The following is a 25,573-nucleotide window of genomic DNA, read 5'->3' as shown; positions in this document are numbered from 1 at the left end:
TCGATACTACCCAAAGCAATCTACATATTTAATGCAATCCCTGTACAAATACCACCAGCATTTCTCACAGAGCTAGAACAAACAATCCTAAAATTTGTATGGAACCACAAAAGACCCTGAACAGCCAAAGCAATTTTGAAAAACAAAGCTGAAGGCATCACAAGTTCAGACTTCAGGCTATGTTACAAAACTGTAGTCATCAAGACAGTATGGTACTGGCACAAAAACAGACACATAAATCCATGGAACAGAATAGAAAACCCAGAAATGTACCCTCAACTACATGGTCAACTAGTATTTGACAAAACAGGAAAGAATATCCAATGAAAAAAAGACAGTCTCTTCAACAAATAGTGTTGGGAAAATTGGACAGCAATATACAGAAGACTGAAACTAGACCAATTTCTTACACCATACACAAAAATAAACTCAAAATGGATAAAAGACCTAAATGTGAGGCAGGAAACGATCAAAATCCTAAAGAACAACACAGGTAGCAACCTCTTTGTCATCAGCTATAGCAACTTCTTACTAGACACACATATGGAGGCAAGAAAAGAAAACCAAAATGAACCATTGGGATTTCATCAAGATAAATAACAGCACAGTGAAGAAAACAATCCACAAAACTAAAAGGCAGCCTATAGAATGGGAGAAGATGTTTGCAAATGACATATCTGATAAAGGGTTAGTTCCAAAATCTATAAAGAACTTATCAAACTCAACACCCAAAAAATAAATAATCCAGTTAAGAAATGGGCAAAAGACATGAATAGACATTTTTCCAAAGAAGACATACAGATGGCCAACAGACACAAAAACAGATGTTCAACATCACTCATCATCAGGGAAATACAAATCAAAACTACAATGAGATACCACCTCACACCTGTCAGAATGGCTAAAATTAACAACTCAGGAAACAAAAGATGTTGGCAAGGATGTAGAGAAAGGGAGCCCTCTTCCACTGTTGGTGGGAAAGCCAACTGGTACAGCCACTGGGGAAAAACAGTATGGAGGTTCCTCAAAAAGTTTGAAATAGAACTACCCTAAAATCCAACAATTACACTATCAGGTATTTACCCAAAGGATAAAAAATACTGACTCAAAAAAGGCACATGGGCACATGCACCCCTGTGTTTATAGTAGCATTATCAACAATAGCCAGTGAGCCCACATGTCCATCGACTAATGAATGGATAAAGATGTGGTGTATGTATATGTGTGTGTGTGTGTGTGTGTGTGTGTGTGTGTATCTATGTAGATACAGATATATAGATATAGATATTGTGATATAATAGAAACCAAGAATATGCAATCCCACACAAATTAGTCCAAGTTAAAAGTAGGCACCCTGGTGATATGAAATCATTTTTATTGAAATGGGAAATACAAACCACAGCTCAGTTTAAGGACCCCTTTAGGGCAGTGGTACATTTGGAATGACATGGCCTTAATGCACCAAAATGGCCTTTCAATTTGTTCCAATAGCACCAGGGACTGGAAATTGAGATAACTCATAGAAACTTTAGTACCCATGCCCCTAAGCAGTGCAAATTTGCTTAACAAAGTGTGAAATGCAGAGTAGATACAGCTTTCTCATTTCTAATTCCTTCCTCACATACATTCATCACTCAATAATAAAAACAGATCAGTGAACACAAATGAGGGAAAGAAAGGAATAAATAGGGGAAATGGCAGAAACGAGAAGACAGAAATGAGACTACCTGCCACATTTCTTTGTTTTTGTTTTTAAGAGAGGAGGATTTAATCATAGTAGATATTGACAGAGATGAAAAGTTGTTGAATTCAGCTTTGTTTTTGCTTATCATTTTCACACATCATTGTAGGAAACAGGAAGGAAAAAAACTCATTCTATTGTCAGTTGCCTTAACAATTGAAGAAATGTCAGGGTTTGGGACTAAGTTTGTTGACCTGCCTAATCCTCAAGATGACTCCTAAACATATTGAGTGGGTAGCTTGAACTGTTTCAAAGATTATTTGGGAATTTTCCCAGAATTAATTGTGAGAATTAATTTGAGTGTCAGAATGTCTCTAATAGCCTTGGATATATTCTTCTACACAGGAACTCTGAAAATTTGAAGTGCTCTCTCACTAAGGGTTACCTTACTCTACATGAAGCTCTTGCATTTCTACACTTCCTCCAAATTAGCACATAAACCAACCACAAAAGCTTGGTTTGATCTTATTTTGCACATGCTGTCAGACCTTGTTCTCTGAGGAAAGTCTACTTCATTTGAATGCTAATTAAACTTGCACGAAAAGCTTAAATTAGTCTAGAAATATGCAAGAAATCGTGCAAGTTTTGGTTCGTTGATTATGCCAGATCTCCTTGGAAAATTATTGAAATGATCATTAAAAAATAATTAAAAGTGCTGAGCTATATTTAAGTGCCCATTATGTACTTCTACCTCCAGTCAGTTGTAATAACTGCCTTTGAAAAATCATTCCAGTTCCTTGAGAATTACTTCATGCAAAGAATAAGGAATATGACCCCATCATAATCATTACTTCCTAGAGTATTTTGTGGAATAGTAATATGCAGACACTTCTCCTTTTTAAAAAATAATTCATAGCTATTTTATTGGTTTGTAAGGGATTGGTGTTGATACTGGATTTATCAATGATCTAACTGTATATATTCTATAGTCAGGTGACATAGGTGCTGCTAGTTCTAATGCTATTATTGGCCAGCCTTGTAAATTTGCTCAAGACACTTAACTTTTCAAGCCTCTACTATCAATTTGTAAATATCTTTAACCTCACTGAGATTTTTGCAAGAATTGAATGAGTTACTATCGATGAAAATGCTTTGGAATTACAAAGTAGTATGTTCTGATATAACAAATATAAGTATTAAAATAAGGAGCAATGTAAATATCAGATATTATGGTTTTTAAAAGTACTATGCAAATGCAACATGTTGTTATTAGCATTGATATTATGGAAATAACTGTAATAAGATCCATCTGTATTGTAATTTCTTCTTTTATCTATGTTTGAGAATAAATACATGCTTAATATTCCACACAATGCAAAATTTAAAAATATTTATTGCATTGCTCAGTTAGGAGATCCATGTTCTAGGCTTCCTTTTGCTTCTAATTACTGTCATGGAACTTTGGCTAGTCAAGTGGGCCAATCTGTGCCTTTATTTTTCTTTCTGTACAGTGGAAGTAATAGTGCTTACTCTACCTTCCTCATAAAAATAATGGGGAGATAAAATGAGAATTTCAATGTCACAGATATTAACTGAGAGACAGAATCTGAAAACTTTAAATTCTACTTAATGATTATAATACAAAAACTCTTGGTATTAAAAGACTTCAAAACTCCCTAGAAAATGGTTAAACTATATTTCCCTCATTCATAAATGAGTGCTTATATCATAAGCCCTATGCTCAGCACTGGAACAAAGTAAACATTGTCTCAGCCATCACAGAGCATGAACTATAATCAACATTGTTTAATCCTGAGTTAATTTTAATGTATCCTAATCTTTTGAAAATATGGCAACAAGAATATTTAATGAATTCAAATAACCCAGTCCCTTCCTGAACCAAGTAAGTAAATTTGTTGTTTTCATGCTATTATTTTATAGCTCAGCATGATCAAGACCCAATTCACTAAGACTTATAGGTGCTATTATCCAAATAGTTTGCCTGGTAATAGGCAAACTGGCTTATTTAGAATAGAACAGCTTTTCTTGACCCAATTGCAATTTAGATCTCATGTAAAACATATTTATTCTTTTTGCATTTTGGAGTGAGAAGAGATGTTCCAAGGATCCCATAACCACCCATTAGTTTGGTGATTTGCATGATTCAACATAAAGTTATATTCATGGCTTAAGATTTATTACAGCAAAGAATACAGTGCAGGAACAGGAAGGGAAATTTATACATAGGCAAAGACAGAAAAATCAGGTGCAGGTTTCCTAAGTCCTACTTCTGAAATGGTCATAAGAGTACTTTCTCCTCAGCTGTGGACCTAGAGAGACAAGAACAAAATGTCTCCACTGGAATACCCATCAGAGTCTTGGGGTCAGAAGTTCTTAAATGGGGCTGGTCACGTAGCTACATGACTAGCCATGGTTCAGACTCCAAACTAGATACCAAATATACATCATAAATCTTTGTGCTTACATTAAACAGTGCTGAAATCCTGGTACATCCTGCCACACTGCCCCAGAAATAGAGAATAAAATTATTAACCAGTAACTATGTGAACATTGCAGGAGTTTAGTTCTCAGTGCTTTGAACAAGGGTCATTGCCCTGGCTCCAACAGTCCTCAGAGATAAGCAAGACTGAGTAAAACAACCTGTTGCATTAACACTTTCCTTTCAATATGAAACAAGAATAATACCTTAAAGGTCTCCTGTGCTCCAATTACTAAACTCAGACATCAGTGCTATAGGCAGAAGAATAGAGTTGACTTTTGCATGGCTGTAGCCCATGCTCTTTTGATAGACCAAGCACCTTCTTCAAAGCATAGCAGTGGTCACCAAAGTCAGGATGATTATGCTTACAACCCGCTATTTCCTCTACCCATACCCATTCCTAAAACAATGTGCTGAGTGATACCTGCCCAGTGGTGGCATACAGTGCTCACATGCTGGGAACCAGAACTTTCCTAATATTTCCTTTCATGTCTGTCGAACCAATGTCTATAACTACCTCAGGTCTTAAGACAATTACTTTTACATTGATATTTCTTGCTTTATTTATAATTATTCCTCTAGAAGAGTTTGTTTCTTAATTTGGGGCATACTTGTCAAGAATTAAATTACTACCATTTCCTGTTTATATTTGGCATGCAGGGAGAAATTGGCAAGGAAATGTATATCATCAAGCAAGGAGAAGTCCAAGTTCTTGGAGGCTCTGATGGTGCTCAAGTTCTGGTTACTCTGAAAGCTGGAGCAGTGTTTGGAGAAATCAGGTATTTTAAAGACAGATCATAAATATCGAAGTCTACCATCTGTCATAAAAGAAAAATCTTAGGTCATAAAATAACTAAGATTCCTGCTCAAATTCGGCAAAGGTTTGATTGTTCTGAGAGCATTGGTAAAATAAGGATTTTCACATTTCTATTTATCCCTTCTTCCCCTAAAGACCTAGCTCATTCAGCTCTTTAGTCCCAGGACCTAGGTCAGTGAGTGCCTGACCTAGAATAGATGCTCAGTATGTGTTGAATGAATATGTGAATAAATGAATTATGGAAGAAGAGGTTGGTAGAGTTAGTTATCAAATTGTTGGAAAACTTAAATGTCAGGCTAAGATAGCAGTTTTGAGTAGGTCAAGGAAGTGAACAACAACCAGATTTTACCGATCTTTTAGGCAATGATAAGTGATTTGTATTTTATTCTGAATATAAATGGATACCAGTGGAGGATTTTAGGCAAAAGAATCATACAGTTTGAAATCTGATTTTAAATGACCATTCCAACAGCTATGTGGAGGAGTGACAGTAGAGGAGCAAGAATAAAATAGAGGAAACCAATTGAAAGTCAGTTATGGTGGTTCAAGTGAAAGATGATGGAGTCTTAAACTAGGATTCTGGCTCTTAGGGTGAAGAGAAGAGTGCACTGTCAGGCAGGTAATGATATATCAATTTCAGACTTGAGAAAATGGCAGTTGCAAGGTGTCAATTATCTTGTCCAGGATAACATAGCTAAGAAGTGAAAGGGACAATATTCAAAACTGAGCTTTATGGCTTAGGGTCCAGTGATCATCCCACCACACTACATAAGAAAGATGTTCATCCAAACTCTGATTTCATACCTACTAAGAAGTTACATATTCAGGGTTCCAGAGATGTGGATAATTTCAGATGACTTCATGTTATGCGGGGTTACCTTGGAATGTTGAAGTATGTTATTTCTCTGTTGATAATGTGGGTTCTCTTTTTTTATTTTTTCTCCTTGCTTAAAACAGAGTGAACACTTCTGTGAGGGTCCTGTTTTAGGGCAGTGATGAACATACCTCTCAGAATATCCAGGATTTGAGTTCTTTGCATGTTTCCTATTTCTTCCTTACTGTGAATCCTTGCAAAAGTGATTTAATATTTTAGTGACTTAATAACCACCGTAATCTTCAGGGTCATAAAACATGCAGCAGTCTAATCTGAAACACTGCAGAAATTAATTAGCTGACCCCTCCCAAAGGTTGAGTACTCCCTAAAGAATAAAATCTTATAAATAAAAGTATGTTAATTGCTGATATTATCATCACAGGAGGAAATACTCTAGGAATAGAATCCAGGTGCTGCTGAGCTACAATTGAAAAGAATCTTAGATTCTTGACAGGAGCTTCTCAAATACAGCTCCTATTACCCATTTGGTTTCTAAGGCCAACTTGAAACCAGTAGAACAGACAAGCTCTAAACTTGTTCAATAGTCTGGTTGATTCAAGCAAAAGGGAGCTTTTTTGCCTTGATTCTCCTTTTGGCTATAGTTGAGGAGAAACAGGATGCATCTGGCTCTTTCCAGATACCCACAGGCTTCACAGGCCCACAGCTGTCATATGCCCCTGGAACTCTAGTTATTTATTCCAGTGATGGAGGCATGCCTGCCAAACATCTATATACTGGAAAGATCCGGTAATCGTGTTTACTACTCAAAAATGCTGTGACCTTTGTTAAAATGAGCTACATCCAACACTATCATGTAGCTATTTAAAGATGGTTCTTTTTTCTGAGGAAAAAAATAAGAAAGAAAAGAATTGAGGGCTTTCAAGGACATTATATATTAATCTAAAAGAGGAAAGCCCTGACTAAAATATAGATTTACAGCCTGTCATGGAGAAAATGCAGGCCACACTTCCAATTAATATCTGAAGAGTGAAGACACCCCAATTTTAATAGAGAGACCTAGGGTCTGCCAATGGATGGTCTTGTATTAGTTCTGACTCCATTGTTTTCCTTACATATACACTAAGTGCCAAGTCTTATTCACCAAATGTATTTAACCACTTCCTATCCTCCCTCTATATCTCACCATTCTTGAAACACATCTGGACTTTTACCATTGGTATTGCTATTGTGATTTCAGTAGAATTCCCTACTGGTTTCATATCTCTTTGTAATGTCCGCCTTCTGAAAAATACCCATTCACTCTTCAAGACTCAATTCATGCCCCTTCCCCATGTGCATGTGCTCTCTCTCTCTCTCTCTGTCTGTCTCTCTCTCAAAATAAACAAACTTAAAAAAAAATACAGGGGCTCTTGGCTGGCTCAGTTGGTTAAAGTATCCGACTTGGGCTCAGGTCATGATATGACAGTTCATGAGTTCAAGCCTCACATCAGGCTCTGTGCTGACAGCTCAGAGTCTGGAGCCTTCTTTGGATTCTGTCTCCCTCTCTCTTTCTGCCCCTCCCCTGCTCACACTCTGTCTCTCTTCTCTCTTTCAAAAATAAATAAACATTAAAAAAATTTTTTTAATTCAATAAGCCAATGACATCACCAAGATGGCAACATAAGTTCTTCCTGATTTGCTTCCCCTCACAAGAACAACTAACAACTATTTAAAAACAAAACATCACTGGGGCGCCTGGGTGGCTCAGTCAGTTGAGCGACCAACTTTGGCTCAGGTCATGATCTTGCAGTTTGTGAGTTCAAGCCCCACGTTGGGCTCTGTGCTGACGGCTCAGAGCCTGGAGCCTGCCTTGGATTCTATGTCTCCCTCTCTCTGCCCTTCCCCGCTCATGGTCTGTCTCTGTCTCTCAAAAATGAATAAATATTTTTTTAATTTAATAAATAAAAAAAATCACTGAGAGAATCCTAGAACACAAGGGTAAGTCTGCAACACAGGGACCAAGAGCCTGAATTAGAAAGGTAAGAGAAATTACTACACAGTGACCACATTGCTCCTACCTGAGGCTAGCATAGCACCAAGCAAAGTGGTCTCCCCTGAGCCTCCAGTTCCTCCATTGTGAAAAGAGAACCCAAGGAGGACAACCATCCCCAGCCCCCAAGCATTGTGGGAGCCCATACTCTGATCTTTCAACATGGGGATTGCAGGAGAATCCGTGAGAATCTGTGGGTCTCAACCACTAGGAATCTGACTGTGATGGAGAAGATGGGGGAGGTTTGCAATAGCCAGTAAGTGGATCTTGGCAGACTAAGTTCATACCTCCCGTGCTCAAGTAGTAATCCCAACCAGTGGGTTTACTCTTCTGCAGAAACAAATCAGGAATGCATTCTGACCAGGGAACTCAATGAAGTACAGATCTGTCTGATTCAGAAACCCAAACAAGGAAGTTGCAGACCCTAGAGCCCCATTTGTCTTTGCCCAGGCAAGGAGCTTATTCACAGTCCCACCCACTGTGGAGAGTCTTCTGGCCCCATCTGGCCAGAAGCGCTAGTGACAACTCCTGGAAGCAGTGTGGGCCAGTGGCAGGCAGAGTTGGGCAGGCAGAACTGAATGCCTGCAGAAAAGCCAGTACCAGGCGAGGAGCATTCTCATGATATGCACAGGCAGAGGGATTGATTCTTAGCCAAGGCTAAGGGTAGCCCCCCTCAAGTACAGAACCTGTTTGGGAAATTTTGAGTAGCTTAGAGCAGTCCCTTCTCCTCCCACTCAGGCAAGGGAGCTAAGACATATCCCCAGCTGCTGTGGAGAGTGTCATCTGGCCCCATCTGACCATTAAGGGCTGGAGACAACTCCTGGAAACTATATTCAAGTCACTCAGTCAAGGAGAACAGGTATTGCTAACAGTTTACAAAGCAAAGCCAGTGGTCCTGTTTGATCAGGGAATTTGGGGTTCAGGTTGGCTTGAGTTAACAAACAATGAACCCTACCTGCTTCTAAAGCTGCTTTTCCTGCTGTACCCATATTGGGAATCTAACTCACATCCCTGATATTGGTGACTACAGCCTTCAGCCTGTCCAATTAGGGAACCTAACCAGAGCACACAGGAAGCTCCATAGCCCATTCAACTGTCCTATGTACAGTAGCACATGAACAGAGAGTAGAGCCTACAACTTCCCCCATCTACAGAGAAAAACCAGAGGCTTCACCTAACCAAGGAATTCAGTACACACTCTGGTCTGATTCAGGTACACAAACAATGACTGGGTCCCATCCCACTGCCCTGCTACGTCAGAGAAGCTAATTTATAGTCCCACCTACTACTGAATATAGTACCTACTCCAGACCATCTAGTAAGCCTGAACAGAGAATCCAGGCAATCATGGAACCCATCCTACAGCCTCACTTGGATAGGAGTCGTATCCAACTGTTCTCAGCCAATGGCAGAGTCCCTCATCTCTATCCTTACAGTTTGAATGGTTGCATCACACAAAAATTGACTGTAATAACATGACTCACTTGCCCAAGGACATAACCAGCAGACACCCAGAAACCCAAACTGAATTGGTTGGTGAAGAACTCTCTCTGCCAAACCAAACTGTGAAGTCTGAAAGTGAAGCCCAATTATTCAGATGTGCAGACAATAATATAAAAAATCAAGGATCAGGAAAAATCAGGTAAATATGACACCACCAAAGGAAACTAATAAAACTAACTGACCCTAAGGAAATAGAGATCCATGAGCTGTTAGACAAAGAATTCAGAATAATCCACCTAAGGAAGTTCAGTGAACTACAAGGAAACACAGGCAGACACAAAACAATGCATAAACAAAATGAGAAGTTCAGTAAAGAAACAAAATGATCAAACAAAAAAGCAAACAAATATACAAGAGTTGAAAATGCAACAATTGAACTGAAGAATTCAAAAATGGTTTCAAAAGTAGATCCAACCACAACAGAAGAATTCACGATCTGTAGGATAGAACTTTGGAAATTGCCAAGTCAGAGAAGCAAAAAGGAAAATGAAAAAATGAAAAAAGTAAAAAAGGCCTACAGGAATTATGGAACGCAATGATGTTTTGATGCTTTAACCCTTTATCATTATATAATGACCTTCTTTGTCTCTTCTTACCATTTTTAGCTTAAAGTCTATTTTGTCTGATAACAAATATAGCTACACTAACTCAAAAAGATATCTGCAACCCCATGTTCATAGCAGCATTATTTACCATACCCAAGACATGCAAATAACCTAAGTATCCATCAATGGATGAATCGATAAAGAAGTTTTGTTCGTATATATATGAATGTTATTCAGCCATAAGAAATTCTGCTCTTTGCAACAACAAGGTTGGACCCTGTGGGCATTATGCGAAGCAAAGTAGGTCAGACAAAAAGAAAAATACTGTATGATCTCAGTAAGAGAAAGAAAGAAGGAAAGAAAGAAAATATTCATAGAAAAGACTTGTGAAGGGTGCCTGAGTGGCTCAATTACGCGTCCTACTTGGTCTCTGGTCATGATCACGTGGTTCATGAGTTCAAGCCCCGCATTGGGCTCACTGCTGTCAGCATGGGGCCTGCTTTGGATCCTCTGTCTCCCTCTCTCTGGCCCTCCCCAACACATTCATCCTCTCTCTCTCTCTCTCTCTCTCTCTCTCTCAAAAATAAAACATTTAAAAAAAGAAAGAAAGAAAAGAAAAGACCTGTGATTACCAGAAGCAGAGGGGAGGGGGATTTGGAAAAAGGTGGTCAAAAGGTACAAACTTCCAGTTACAAATAGGTACTAGGGTTGTAATGTACAAAATGATGACTATAGTTGACACTGCTGTATGATAGATAGGAAAGTTGTTAGAGTAAATCTTAAGAGTTCCCATCACAAGAAAAATTTTTCATTTTTTTTCTTTGTTTCTTTTTATTGAACCTATATGAGCAGATGAATGTTAGTTAAACCTAATGCGGTAATCATTTTATGATATATGTAAATCAAATCATCATGCTGTATGCCTTAAATGTATACAGTGATACATGTCAATTGTTTCTCAATTAAACTGGAATTTTAAAAACTATACAATAATTATTGATTTTCATTGATATCCTGAAATATTAAAAAATAATTTTAGGAGTATTCAGTAATTTTTACTTAATGAATTATGATGTTTAAAAACAACAGAAAATTACACCCAGGACCCCCCTACAGCATAATGTGAAGTACCTGAAAGAAGGCCATGCATGACATGGTAAACAAGAGTGGCAAACAAGAAACAAATTGCTTCCTTGAAGAGCTTTACAAACCAATGAGACAGGGCAATAAAAGATTCCAATACCAGGTGATAAAATGTATGGATTGCATCCAATGATGAAATATACACAGGACGTTATGGAGTACAAAGGCTTCACAAGGACCAATGTATCCCTTGGATTTGGCAATTACTTGAGTTTATTTGAGAACTTAAAGGAAACATTTCAGTGCTCCTCAAATGGCAAATACAGACAATAATGCGTGTACAAAGGTCAATCCTGGTAGTCCCTGCTGTAGGATACATAAAGGATTATTCACATAATGCCTGTAGTGGGTTGCATGGTGGCCCACACAAAGATGCATCCATGCCCTAAACCCTGGAACCTATGAATGTGACCTTACTTGGAAAAAAAAGGGGGGGTAGCTCTTTGCAGATATAATTAAGGATCTCAATATAAGATCATTCTCAATTATCTGGATGGGCTCTAAGTCCAATGACAAGTGTCCTCACATGAGACAGAAGAGGAGAAGACATACAGACACAGGAGGAAGAGGGGAAGGCCATCTGAAGACTGAGGTGGAAGTTGGAGTTAATGCAGCCACAACCAAGGAAATCCTAGAACTACCAGAAGCTGAGAGGCAAGAAAGGATTCCTCCCTCGAGTCTTTGGAGGGAGACCAGCCTTGACAACACCTTGATTTTGGACTTCAGGCCTCCAGAATTGAAAGAGAATGCATTTCTATTGTGGTAAGTCACTGGTTTTGTGGCAGTTTGTTAAAGTAGCCCTAGGAAACAAATACTAAACTCTCTAAATTGTTAACTTTAAAATATTTTACTGGAAAAAAAAAAGGGCATGCTTGTCACCTCCCTCTACTCACCCTACATGGCCAGTGTACCTCCAAGACCTGTCGATCTCATCTCCTCAGTATGTCTCCAATAATTTGCATTTTACCATCTCCACTGATGGTACCTTGGTCCAACAACCTCCACCTCTCCTGGACAACTGCAATGGCTTACTCTGCATCTTTCACTCCAATACCATCATCCTCTACAATCCATCACCACTCTGTAGCCAGAGGGATCTTTTAGAAACACAGATATGATCATACCCCTGCTCTTCTTATTAAAACAATTTAGTGCTTTTATACTGTTTTTAGGAATAAGAACAAATTTCTACCCTGACCTACAAGGTCCTACAGAGCGTAGCCCCTGCCCACCTCTCTACTTCACCTTGCACCCCACCCCCTGGCCCCTCTTTAATTCAAACTTCAGTTCCCTGAATATGCCACATGCTGTACAGCCATGGGGAGTTTTATGCACATCCTGTTACCTTTGTCTGGACACTTTTCCCACCTCCTTTACTTAGTCTCAACTTCTTTCCAAACTTCCTAGAGTCTCCATAATAGAGACTTTCCAGTTCTCCTTGCTATATGCTCTGGTCAGGCTATATTCCTCTCTTCTGAGAAGTTATCTTTGTAATTATGTCCTCATTGGTGCATTTATTTCTTTGATGTCTTTCTTCCTCACTGACTTGTAAGCACCAGGACTGCTATGCACGGCTATGCCTGTTGTGCTCTGCATCAAGATGTCCAGTGAGGGACAATAGTCCACTCCCAACTCATGATCCCTGCTATTGTGCTCTTCCTCATGCATGGATACCCGTTACTTTGCAAATGGGGGCATTTTTCTGGCAAAGCTTTGCACCCATAGGACTTCATGTTCCCAGAGAAGCTACATTTTTCTAAATTGCACAAAGGCATAGGGATATCCCAGGAATGATAGTATACACCACATTTGTTTTGCTCTGTACTCAATTCCCAGCCTTTAGGGCAGTTCCTGGCCCACATAGTACCTAATAAATAGTTATTCAATAAATAAGTGAATGTAATTATCTATCTTTGCAAATGTACTAATACACATCCATTTTTGTCATGAATATGCATATTCAGCCTTGTGCCCTTTTAGTCAGTTTTTATTATTAAGAATAGCACTGCTATGTTTATCTTTATAAAATTACTTTGCTTTTATTTCTTTGAGGTTTATTCCCAAAAGTGAGATAACTAGGTCAAAACGTAGAAACATTTCTATAACTCTTCTAATATATGAGCAGATTATTTTCCAGAAAAATTGAATCAATTTACAATTCAACATGAAATGTATAGCTATTTTTCCTAGCATCCCTGACGTTACTTTATTATTCTCATTGGTTTGGCATTTTAATAGGTTGTTTTAATTTGCATTTCTCTAAATAGTGCCTGGAAAATAATAGGTCCATAAGAAATATTTTCTAAATGAATTAATTTTCTATGGACCTATTTATTTTCATAAATATGGTCATTTATTTACCTTCCATATTTCTTTTTTTCTTCACTATCCTTTTTCCCTCATTGAGTTATTGAGTAGAATTCAGGCATTGATACATTCTTATATATTTTAGATAGTGTGCTTTTCATTTAAAATATGTAAATTCTGATGTTTCACTAGTTTTATTAGTCAAATCACCCATTCTGAGGACTCCTTTTTGATATTTATATCATTGTGAAAAAGCCAAAAAATTTGAAAAATAATTTTAAGCCTCTTTTTCCCTGTAAACCATGTTTGCCTCTTTCTCCTGAACACTCAGTTTGTTTTTGTTTTTTTTTAATTTTTTTTTCAACGTTTATTTATTTTTGGGGACAGAGAGAGACAGAGCATGAACGGGGGAGGGGCAGAGAGAGAGGGAGACACAGAATCCGAAACAGGCTCCAGGCTCTGAGCCATCAGCCCAGAGCCTGACGCGGGGCTCGAACTCACGGACCGCGAGATCGTGACCTGGCTGAAGTCGGACGCTTAACCGACTGCGCCACCCAGGCGCCCCCTGAACACTCAGTTTTTAAATCTATTTATTTATTTTGAGAGAGAGAGATGGCATGCAAGTGGGGGAGGGGCAGAGAGAGAGGGAGAGAGAGAGAATCCCAAGCAGGCTTCACACTGTCAGTACGGAGCCTGATGTGGGGCTCGAATTCACAAACCACAAGATCATGACCTGAGCTGAAGTTGTACACAACCGACTGGGCCACTCAGGTGCCCCTGAACACTCAGTTTTTTAAATGGGAATACCAAGGGAGACTCCTAGTTCTTTTGGACTATGTTAATTCCATATTCTTACTTTTCATGAGAATAATTCTGTTATGCCTTCCCCCTCCCTCAACCCCTTTCCTAAAGACAGAAAGAGTTAGTTACATTAGACTTATGAGCAAGGGTAAGAAATCTTGATTAATTGAGAAAAAAATTCTTCATTTCTATATTTTTCCTATCTCAAACTTTTAACCTGTGTTAAAAATACATATTTGTGGGGCACCTGGGTGGCTGTCAGTCAAGCATCTGACTTTGACTCAGGTCATGATCTCACGACTCATGAGTTCAAGCCCCAAGTCTGGCTTTGTGCTGACAGCTCAGATCCTGGAGCCTGCTTCAGATTCTGTGTCTCCTTCTCTCTCTTCCCCTCTCCTGCTCTCTCTCTCTCTCTCAAAAATTAATAAGCATTAAAAAAAATTTTTTAAATACATATTTGAATTTTCATTATATCCTTTTGTAGATCATCTCTTTTGATTGTGTAATACCTTTTTGCTTATAGCAAAAAGAAAACCTCATGTAAGTTTCACAATATTCCTGTGAAAAACTATATTATCAGTACCATTATTTAAAAATGTATTCAAATATCATAAGGATGCCTCTTAAAGAAACTTTGTCCCATGTCTTTAATTCTATGAAAATCGAGGTTCCTTACCACCATTTGGAACAGTAGGAAAAGAATAAAGATTCTGATAGTCAGACTTTGGCACATAGCTTATAATGCCAGCCTGATTGGCTTCTTCTCTTATTTTTCCTAATGTCCATGGGAAAATATGTGTCATTAAAATAATGAAGACTTCGTTAGCAGCACTAGAGTTCATGTATAAAGAAAAGGTCTCTTGATTAAAGTCAGCTCTAGTCTTACATTTGAGTTTCAATAATGAAACTCATATTTGTTTTTGAATAAGTCACTTCACTGATTCTGGACCTAAGTTTCTATGTCAGGAAGTAGAAGTAAGAATGTGCTTCACCAGATTGACATGGTCATCAATATATGTCATTGTTAGCTATTTTGACTTCAAAGAAACCCTTAAACAATCTACTTTCTAGTTTGTTTGATAGGGTGTTTTTGAGTTAGAGTATCAATGCAGAGTATTACCCTAGGCACTTGAACAGATATAAAAGTAAACAGGGTATGGAATAAAATGTACATGTTATTCTTTCTTTCCTCCCCACATCCTTAGGATTTTTACCTAGATTTTTCATTGTTCATCCACTTCCTCTGAGGCCAGTTCAACTCTATTATCAACACCTTCTGGGGTAGAAGAGACTACCTGTTTTCTATCTGTGAAATCTAAACTCTCTAACTCTGATGAAAATCCACACATACAGATTTTTCTCAAAGTATTTTAAAAAAGAAAAAAAAAATTCTAGGTTAACATGTGTTTGCCTTGCAGTAGTTTTATGAAGATCAAAGTAGCCACAAAGAGCAAGCAGCCTGGGCAGAGGTGATACTAGAACATCTTCTGATATTTGCTCACCTACAAAAGTTTTGTTAGAATTTATTTTTAGTGAAGTCATAAAAATGTTCAAGCAACAAAGTGTTTTCCAATAACACTGAAAAGGATAAAAGAGTATCTCAGAAAAAGGCTACATGGGTGATCTAACCTCCTACCCTCTAAATATAATCCACTTGGAAATTTGCTTAATGAGAACAGATATTTGAAATTTTAATCTCTTACTCAGCATTGGATGTGGTACTCTTTCCATTGACAGTAGTCAGAGTTAGTTTTATTTCTATTCTATGAAATTATTATATATGGGGAAAAATGCTCTTAAACTAGAAATATTTTTATTTTAGGAATCATTCTCATTTTTTACATTTAAAGCATTTGTCATTTTGAATTGCATATATCTGTTTTAAAAAAATCTGTGTGGGGGATGCCTGGGTGGCTTAGTTAAGTGTCCAACTCTTGATTTTGGCTCAGGTCATGATCTCACTATGGGATCAAGCTCTGCGCTCACTGTCAGCATGGAGTCTGCTTGGGATTCTCTCTCTCCTCATTCTCTGCCCCTCCCCCACTCACACATGTGCTCTCCCTCACTCTCTCTCAAAATACATAAACATTGGAAAAAAAAAGAAATATGTCTGGGTTTGCATCCCAACTCCACAACTTATGAGCTGTGTGACTCTGAGGAAGGTACTCAGCTGAGATTTCATTTCTTCATCAGTCAAAACAGATTAATAATGATATATAACTATCCATTACATTGGAAAGCATTATATGCATTAATACATAAAAAAAGAACTTAGAAAAATACCTGACTCATCGTAAGCACTCAAAAACATTAGCTAGTAATATTATTATTAATACTTGCTAGTCTGACAACCCTCACTCATACTTATCCCACTTCTAGATTATAAACATTTTATGGGCAGATGTTAATCATCTTTATAGCCCCCGAACTTAGTTTAGTATCCAGCTCATTATGGAGTATACTATTTTTACACACTCCTAATTTATCTCTAATTTCTTTTTTTTTCTTTTCAATTTATACAATGATTCCTTATATTCTCCTGCATGATTGGCCTCTCAAGCTCATACAAAAACACTATTTATCAAAAGCCCAGCTGAGAAAGGCAATGTTTAAGAGGGATTATTTGTTCTCTGGATATTGTAGGTACAACAAAGAGAAAGCAGGGTATCTGCATGCCCCTTTCCCTGCTACAGAATTATTCTTACTGAACTGGACTTTGGAGTGACACGGCCTTATTGAGGACTGTATCACAGTTTAACAAACTTGTATTTGCATCTATCATAAGAAAATGAAGATGGTGTACACCGTTTTCAAGTGGTCTCTCTACTAAGCCCTTCAGGAGATATTTTTATCTGTCCTAAAGCTAAAAATTAATCCACTTTTATGTTATAAAAGACTTAAAGTCAAGTTTGAAGCACTGTTATAGCAAAGTTTACATTTTTGTATGAATCCCATTTTATGTCTCCATTCTTGTTTTTCTTTTGTTCTTCCATTCAACTTATGCTCAATTTATGTGTTCTCCTTATCTGTGTGAGGGCTTTCTTGATACGCTAACTCTGCTAAAAAGGGCTGTGCAGGCTGTGCACTACACAACTCCAGGGAGTTCCAGTCACATAGTCTATGTATGCAGAGCACAATTTATGATGCCATATGTGGCAACCCTGGAAAACAACTGAGAATGATTGACTGACTAGGGACCATATGAACATTCTAGCTCTTTGTGATTTATACATATCACATATATATGTATTACATATATGTATATTATATGTGCATAATGTGCATATATGTATATGCATATGTACACACATATGTACACACATATATTATCTCCATGTTGCTATTTATCCCTGACATTTAAGGGTTTTGCACATATAGGTCCTCTCATCCTGAATATACATTGTCTCTCTGACATTCACACAACTGATTTCACTCAATTATCCACACACTAGAACTATATATAGTACTTCTAGTACTGTGGTGGTTAATTTTATGTATCAACTTGACTGGACTAAGGGATGCCCAGATAGCTCATAAAACATTACTTCTGAAGGTATTTGGGAAAGAGATTAGCATTGAATAGACTGAGTAAAGAAGGTCAGCCTCACCAATGCAGGTGGGATCATCCCATCAGTTGAGGTACTAAATAGAACAAAAAGATGAATAAAAGGCTAATTTGCACTCTCTGCTTGAGCTGACACATCCATCTTCTCCTGCCCTAGACATCAGCTATCAACACCCTTGGTTCTTGGGCTTTCAGATCCAGACCTGGATTTATGCCATAGGCTTCCTTCTCCCTTCTCCCCTTCTCAGTCCATTGGACTCGGATGGAATTACACCACCAACTTTCCTTGTTCTCCAGCTTGCAGACGGCAGATTGTAGGACTTGTCAGCCTTCATTAACAATTCCTATAATAAATATCCTTTTATATATATATCTGTAAATATCCTATTTGTTCTGTGTTTTTTTCTGGAGAACTCCAAGTAATAAAATGTTATTATTACTTTTTACAGTTACATACCACAAATCAGGGTTTAAAATTTCTCAGCCAGAAATTTTACCTAATAGCAGCTTCTTATAATTAAATATCAGGAGTCTATAAGCACCTATTTCTCCTTGAAAATAATCATATACCTATACTGGGTAATAAAAGATGGCCTTGTTTCCTAAAAGAGTGATTAAGTAAACTGCTTAGAAATACAAGCAATAAATGCTAACATTATCTGGTTCCAAAGTCTATATTCTTTCCACAAATACCAGGTTTTAATAATTCTTCTTTTGCTCTACTTTATCTCACTGTACTGAATACGTGGTACATGCTTAATAGTTACATTTATTGGAGTGAAAATCAAAAAGGTCCTTAAGTTATTGTCTAAGGTCACAGCACACAGAGGTGGATCTAGAATTAGAATCCATTTCTTTCTTTCCTGAGCCATTGCTCTGTTCGCTATTTTTTTTTTTACCTGTGGACATCTACCATTAACCTCAACTATTTGTCCTATAGCACATGCTTCCAGAAACTCTGTATGGGGTCAGGAATATTTAGGTATCTTCTTACTAAGCTATTTAATGCATGAAACTTTCCATTGGTGGAATGCTAGAGAAGCATTTTGTGGACAGAAGAGGAAAAAAAAAGATGCTATTTTAAACGTTGCTGAGAGAGTTTGGGCAAAATCCATCTGGCAAACAGACTATTTCTTCCGTTCAAAAACTCATCAAGCACTCTAAACGTGTAACCTGTAGGCAAGTTTAATTAAAGCTTGAGAAATCTCAAAATAACCTGACATTTAAATATGTTATTTCCGTTCTGCTCTCATTGTCTGACACACACAGAGCCATTCTCAGAACCAAATTAAGCTCCCCAGTGCCATCTCACCCTGCCTAACTACTGGATTACCCTGTGCACAAGGAGACAGGAACATGAATGAAACAGGCTCATTCTCTCATTGTCCTTCAAATACCAACATCCATTTCATTGAGAGACAGGTAAGAAGATAAGATATGAAATTGGATGAATAGATAGATAGATAGATAGATAGATAGATAGATAGATAGACAGACAAAGGTAAAATTCATCTCTCTTCCTTAAAAAAAAAAAGATGAAGGCAGAGTTTGTCTTGGGGAGAGCCTCAGGAAAGGAATAAGGAAAGTTTTTTTTGCCGTGGAACAAGAAATTTTTTAAAAATTGGACAAAGTAAGTAGGCCTTAACATAGGCAACATTTATGGATTCCAAATATATACTTTGGGTCTTGGGGGAATGATTCCAGTTCTGGATCTAAGTTTAATAAGTTCAGGTAACAGACCCTGTTTGATGCCTTAAGGTGGCCTAGCATTAGGTTTTCTTCCTCTTCTTTTTCTGCCTTCTCTGGTTTTATTTTTGGTTTTATTTTTTTGTTTTGTTTTGTTTTTGTCTGACTTCATTTATTTCTTTTTAATATATGAAATTTATTGTCAAATTGGCTTCCATACAACACCCAGTGCTCATCCCAAAAGATGCTGTCTTCAATACCTATCACCCACCCTCCCCTCCCGCCCACCCCCCATCAACCCTCAGTTTGTTGTCAGTTTTTAAGAGTCTTTTATGCTTTGGCTCTCTTCCACTCTAACCTCTTTTTTTTCCTTCCCCTCCCCCATGGGTTTCTGTTAAGTTTCTCAGGATCCACATAAGAGTGAAAACATATGGTATCTGCCTTTCTCTGTACAGTTTATTTCACTTAGCATAACACTCTCCAGTTCCATCCATGTTGCTACAAAGGGCCATATTTCATTCTTTCTCATTGCCACGTAGTATTTCATTGTGTATATAAACCACAATTTCTTTTTCCATTCATAAGTTAATGGACATTTAGGCTCTTTCCATAATTTGACTATTGTTGAGAGTGCTGCTATAAACATTGGGGTACAAGTGCCCCTATGCATCAGCACTCCTGTATCCCTTGGGTAAATTCCTAGCATGCTACTGCTGGGTCATAGGGGAGGTCTATTTTTAATTTTTTGAGGAACCTCCACACTGTTTTTCAGAGCGGCTGCACCAGTTTGCATTCCCACCAACAGTGCAAGAGGGTTCCCGTTTCTCCACATCCTCGCCAGCATCTACAGTCTCCTGATTTGTTCATTTTGGCCACTCTGACTGGCATGAGGTGATATCTGAGTGTGGTTTGATTTGTATTTCCCTGATGAGGAGAGACGTTGAGCATCTTTTCATGTGATTGTTGGCCATCTGGATGTCTTCTTTAGAGAAGTGTCTATTCATGTTTTCTGCCCATTTCTTCACTGGATTATTTGTTTTTCGGGTGTGGAGTTTGGTGAGCTCTTTATAGATTTTGGATACTAGCCCTTTGTCCAATATGTCATTTGCAAATATCTTTTCCCATTCCATTGGTTGCCTTTTAGTTTTGTTGGTTGTTTCCTTTGCTGTGCAGAAGCTTTTTATCTTCATGAGGTCCCAAGAGTTCATTTTTGCTTTTAATCCCCTTGCCTTTGGGGATGTGTCGAGTAAGAGATTGCTATGGCTGAGGTCAGAGAGGTCTTTTCCTGCTTTCTCCTCTAGGGTTTTGATGGTTTCCTGTCTCACATTTAGGTCCTTTATCCATTTTGAGTTTATTTTTGTGAATGGTGTGAGAAAGTGGTCTAGTTTCATTCTTCTGCATGTTGCTGTCCAGTTCTCCCAGCACCATTTGTTAAAGAGACTGTCTTTTTTCCATTGGATATTCTTTCCTGCTTTGTCAAAGATGAGTTGGCCATACTTTTGTGGGTTTGGTTCTGGGGTTTCTATTCTAATCCATTGGTCTATGTGTCTGTTTTTGTGCCAATACCATGCTGTCTTGATGATGACAGCTTTGTAGTAGAGGCTAAAGTCTGGGATTGTGATCCCTCCTGCTTTGGTCTTCTTCTTCAAAATTACTTTGGCTATTTGGGGCCTTTTGTGGTTCCATATGAATTTTAGGATTGCTTGTTCTAGCTTTGAGAAGAATGCTGGTGCAATTTTGATTGGGATTGCATTGAATGTGTAGATAGCTTTGGGTAGTATTGACATTTTGACAATATTTATTCTTCCAACCCATGAGCATGGAATGTTTTTCCATTTCTTTATATCTTCTTCAATTTCCTTCATAAGCTTTCTATACTTTTCAGCATACAGATCTTGTACATCTTTAGTTAGATTTATCCCTAGGTATTTTATGCTTCATGGTGCAATTGTGAATGGGATCAGTTACTTTATTTGTCTTTCTGTTGCTTCATAATTAGTGTATAAGAATGCAACTGATTTCTGTACATTGATTTTGTATCCTGCGACTTTGCTGAATTCATGTATCAGTTCTAGCAGACTTTTGGTGGAGTCTATTGGATTTTCCATGCATAATGTCATGTCATCTGCAAAAAGTGAAAGCTTAACTTCATCTGTGCCAATTTTGATGCCTTTTATTTCCTTTTGTTGTCTGATTGCTGATGCTAGAACTTCCAACACTATGTTAAACAACAGCGGTGAGAATGGACATCCTTGTCGTGTTCCTGATCTCAGGGAAAAAGCTCTCAGTTTTTCCCCATTGAGGATGATGTTAGCTGTGGGATTTTCATAAATGGCTTTTATGATGTTTAACTATGTTCCTTCTATCCCGACTTTCTCAAGGGTTTTTATGAAGAAAGGATGCTGAATTTTGTCAAATGCTTTTTCTGCATCGATTGACAGGATCATATGGTTCTTATCTTTTCTTTTATTAATGTGATGTATCACGTTGATTGATTTGCGAATGTTGAACCAGCCCTGCATCCCAGGAATGAATCCCACTTGATCATGGTGAATAATTCTTTTTATAAGCTGTTGAATTCTATTTGCTAGTATCTTATTGAGAATTTTTGCATCCATATTCATCAGGGATTTTGGCCTGTAGTTCTCTTTTTTTACTGGGTCTCTGTCTGGTTTAGGAATCAAAGTAATACTGGCTTCATAGAATGAGTCTGGAAGTTTTCCTTCCCTTTCTATTTTTTGGAATAGCTTGAGATTGCCTTCTCTGGGTTTAAGTGAGCTTTTTTCATGATTTGATTTTCTCTCCTTTCTTAGCATATCAATTATACTTCTTTTCAATATACAGCTTGCAATATACAATTTAAACTAATCTAAGTCTCCCTTCACAGAACACTAACTGCAGAGCAGGAACCTTACACAATATCCCCAATTCTTCCCTACCAGTCCTTAAGGCATTAATGATGCCTATAATGATCCATATACTATAATCACCTAATGCATCATTATTTCATTATTTAAAGTTATCTTTTAGATCAATTAATAATAAGAAAAACTAAGATTTTAGTTTGATTTTACCTCTATTCTTTTCCCAGTGTCCTTCCAGTTTTGATGTAGACCTGAGTTTCTAACTATATCATTTTCTTTCTTCCTGCAGAACTTCTTTTTAACATTTTTTGCAGAGTAGGTGAACTAATGTTGAAGCCCCTCTGCTTTTGATTTTCTAAGAAAATCTTTGTCTCTTTTTCACTTTGGAAGGATAATTTCCATGTACATAGAATTCTAAGTCGCTGCTTTTGCTTCTTTCTTTTTTATTACTGTTTTTATTTTTTTTGAGATATAATTGGCATTTAATATTGTGTAAGTTTTAGGGATAAAACATATTGATTTTAAAAATTCATTTATGTTGCAATATGATAACCACTATTGCATTAGCTAACCTATATCATGTCACATAATTATAATTTCTTCTTTGTGGTAAAAACAATTATGATCTAATCTGTTAGGAACTTCAACACTGTATTTCACTCTCTCTTTTTATTTGTGTGGCTTCTCATGAAAAGTCTGCTGGTTCTTGGGGCGCCTGGGTGGCGCAGTCGGTTAAGCGTCCGACTTCAGCCAGGTCATGATCTCGCGCTCCGTGAGTTCGAGCCCCGCGTCGGGCTCTGGGCTGATGGCTCAGAGCCTGGAGCCTGTTTCCGATTCTGTGTCTCCCTCTCTCTCTGCCCCTCCCCCGTTCATGCTCTGTCTCTCTCTGTCCCAAAAATAAATAAACGTTGAAAAAAAAAATTTAAAAAAAAAAAAAAAAAAAAAAAAAAAAAAAAAAGAAAAGTCTGCTGGTTCTTATCCTTGTTCCTCTTAAAGGTGTTTTGTGCCTGTCTAAACCTATGAATAACCAATGTGGCTGGACTGGCCCTTGTAGTTTTTATTAAGATTGTAAGATGCAGGGCATCTGGGTGGTTCAGTCAGTTAAGCACCTGACTCTTGATTTTGGCTCAAGTCATGATTTCACAGTGCTCTGTCTCTCTCAAAATAAATAAATAAACAAAAACTTTTAAAACTTTTTAAAAAGCTCCCCAGGGGAGCCTGGGTGGTTCAATTGGTTAAAGCATCCAACTTCGGCTAAGGTCATGATATCACAGTTCATGAGTTCGAGCTCCACATGGGGCTCTGTGCTGACACCTCAAAGCCTGGTGCCTGCTTCAGATTTTATGTATCCCTCTCTCTACCTCTCCCCCACTCTCTGTCTCGGTCCATCTCCAAAAATAAATAAACATTATTATTATTTTTTTAAATATTGTGAGTGGCTCCTGAGTGGCTCAGTTGGATAGGCATCCACCTTTGGCTCAGGTCATGATCTCATGGTTCATGGGTTCGAGCCCCACGTGGGCTTAGAGATACCAGTTTAGAGCCTGGAACCTGCTTCAGATTCTGTGTTTCTGTCTCTCTCTGCCCCTCCCCCACTTGAGTGCTCTCAGTCTCTCTCTCTCTCTCTCAAAAATAAATAAACATTAAAAAAAAAAGACTGTAAATGCTCTTCAACAACAACCAGAGGAAACTTTGAAAAAATAAGATTTATTACTTACAAGACCTGGAAAATTACACAGCACACCTGGGGCCACACAGTGAGGTTGCAGATAGAGAGAGGGAGAGTGTATGGGCCTGGGGTTCTACTTTTATTGGGGTTGAGAATGGAGGCCTAGGATTTTGTGAGCTCACTAATGGTGAATTTAAGACATAAGAGCAGGAAAATAAACTCAAAATGGATGAAAGACGTAAATATAAAACAGGAACCATGAAAATCCTCGTGGAGCAAGCAGGCAAAAGCCTTTTTGACCTGTGCTGCAGGAACTTCTTACTCAACACGTCTCAAGAGGCAAGGGAAACAAAAGCAAAGATGAACTACTGGGACCTCATCAAAATAAAAAGCTTCTGCACAGTGAAGGACACAATCAGCAAAACTAAAACGTGACCAACAGAATAGGAGAAGATATTTGCAATGACATATCACATAAAGGGTTAGTATCCAAAATCTATAAAGAACTTACCAAACTCAACACCCAAAAAACAAATAATCCAGTGAAGAAATGGGCAAAAGACATGAATAGACACTTCTCCAAAGAAGACATCCGATGGCCAACCGACACATGAAAAAATGCTCAGCATCACTCATCATCAGGGAAATACATATCAAAACCACAATGAGATACCACCTCACACCTGTCAGAATGGCTAACATTAACTCAGGCAACAACAGGTGTTGGCAAGGATGCAGAGAAAGAGGATCTCTTTTGCACTGCTAGTGGGAATGCAAACTGGTACAGCCACTCTGGAAAACAGCATGGAGGTTCCTCAAAAAATTTAAAATAGAACTACCCCACATTGTACTACCTGGTATTTATCCAGGGGATACAGGTATGCTGTTTTGAACAGGCACATGCACCCCAATGTTTATAGCAGCACTATCGACCATAGCCCAAGTAAGGAAAGAGCCCAAATGTCCAACAACGGATGAATGGATAAAAAAGATGTGGTATATATATGCAATGGAGTATTACTCAGCAATCAAAAAGAATGAAATCTTGCCATTTGCAACTACGTGGATGGAACTAGAGGATATTATGCTAAACGAAATTAGTCAGAGAAAGATAAACATCATATGACTTCACTCAAATGAGAACTTTAAGAGACAAAACAGATGAACATAAAGGAAGGGAAGAAAAAATAAATAAAAAAACAGGGAGGAGGACAAAACATAAGAGAGTCTTAAATATAAAGAACAAACAGAGGGTTGCTAGAGGGGTGTGGGAGGGGGGATGGGCTCAATGGGTAAGGGACATTAAGGAATCTACTCCTGAAATCATTGTTGCACTATATGATAACTAACTTGGATGTAAATTTAAAAAAAAAGAGGGGCGCCTGGGTGGCGCAGTCGGTTAAGCGTCCAACTTCAGCCAGGTCACGATCTCGCAGTCCGTGAGTTCGGGCCCCGCGTCAGGCTCTGGGCTGATGGCTCAGAGCCTGGAGCCTGTTTCCGATTCTGTGTCTCCCTCTCTCTCTGCCCCTCCCCATTCATGCTCTGTCTCTCTCTGTCCCAAAAATAAATAAAGTTTAAAAAAAAAAAAGAAATGAAGTATAAAAAGAAATAATAAATAAATACATACA

At 38.0% G+C, this 25,573-nt stretch overlaps 1 protein-coding gene across 1 annotated transcript in view; it reads left to right on the top strand.

Moving 5' to 3' along the window:
• The window catches only part of CNGB3 (cyclic nucleotide gated channel subunit beta 3), a 152,090-nt gene that overhangs the window by 119,686 nt on the left and 6,831 nt on the right, over positions 1-25,573 (top strand). The window contains exon 15 of the mRNA XM_047842749.1: positions 4,842-4,960. Coding sequence (XP_047698705.1) covers positions 4,842-4,960 — 119 coding nt within the window. The remainder of the gene's footprint in view (positions 1-4,841; positions 4,961-25,573) is intronic.

The sequence above is a fragment of the Prionailurus viverrinus genome, chromosome F2 (genome assembly GCF_022837055.1).
Source record: "Prionailurus viverrinus isolate Anna chromosome F2, UM_Priviv_1.0, whole genome shotgun sequence".
NCBI classification, from domain to species: domain Eukaryota; kingdom Metazoa; phylum Chordata; class Mammalia; order Carnivora; family Felidae; genus Prionailurus; species Prionailurus viverrinus.
Note: the sequence above shows the minus strand (reverse complement) of the source record. Positions and strands in the feature narration are given on the sequence as shown.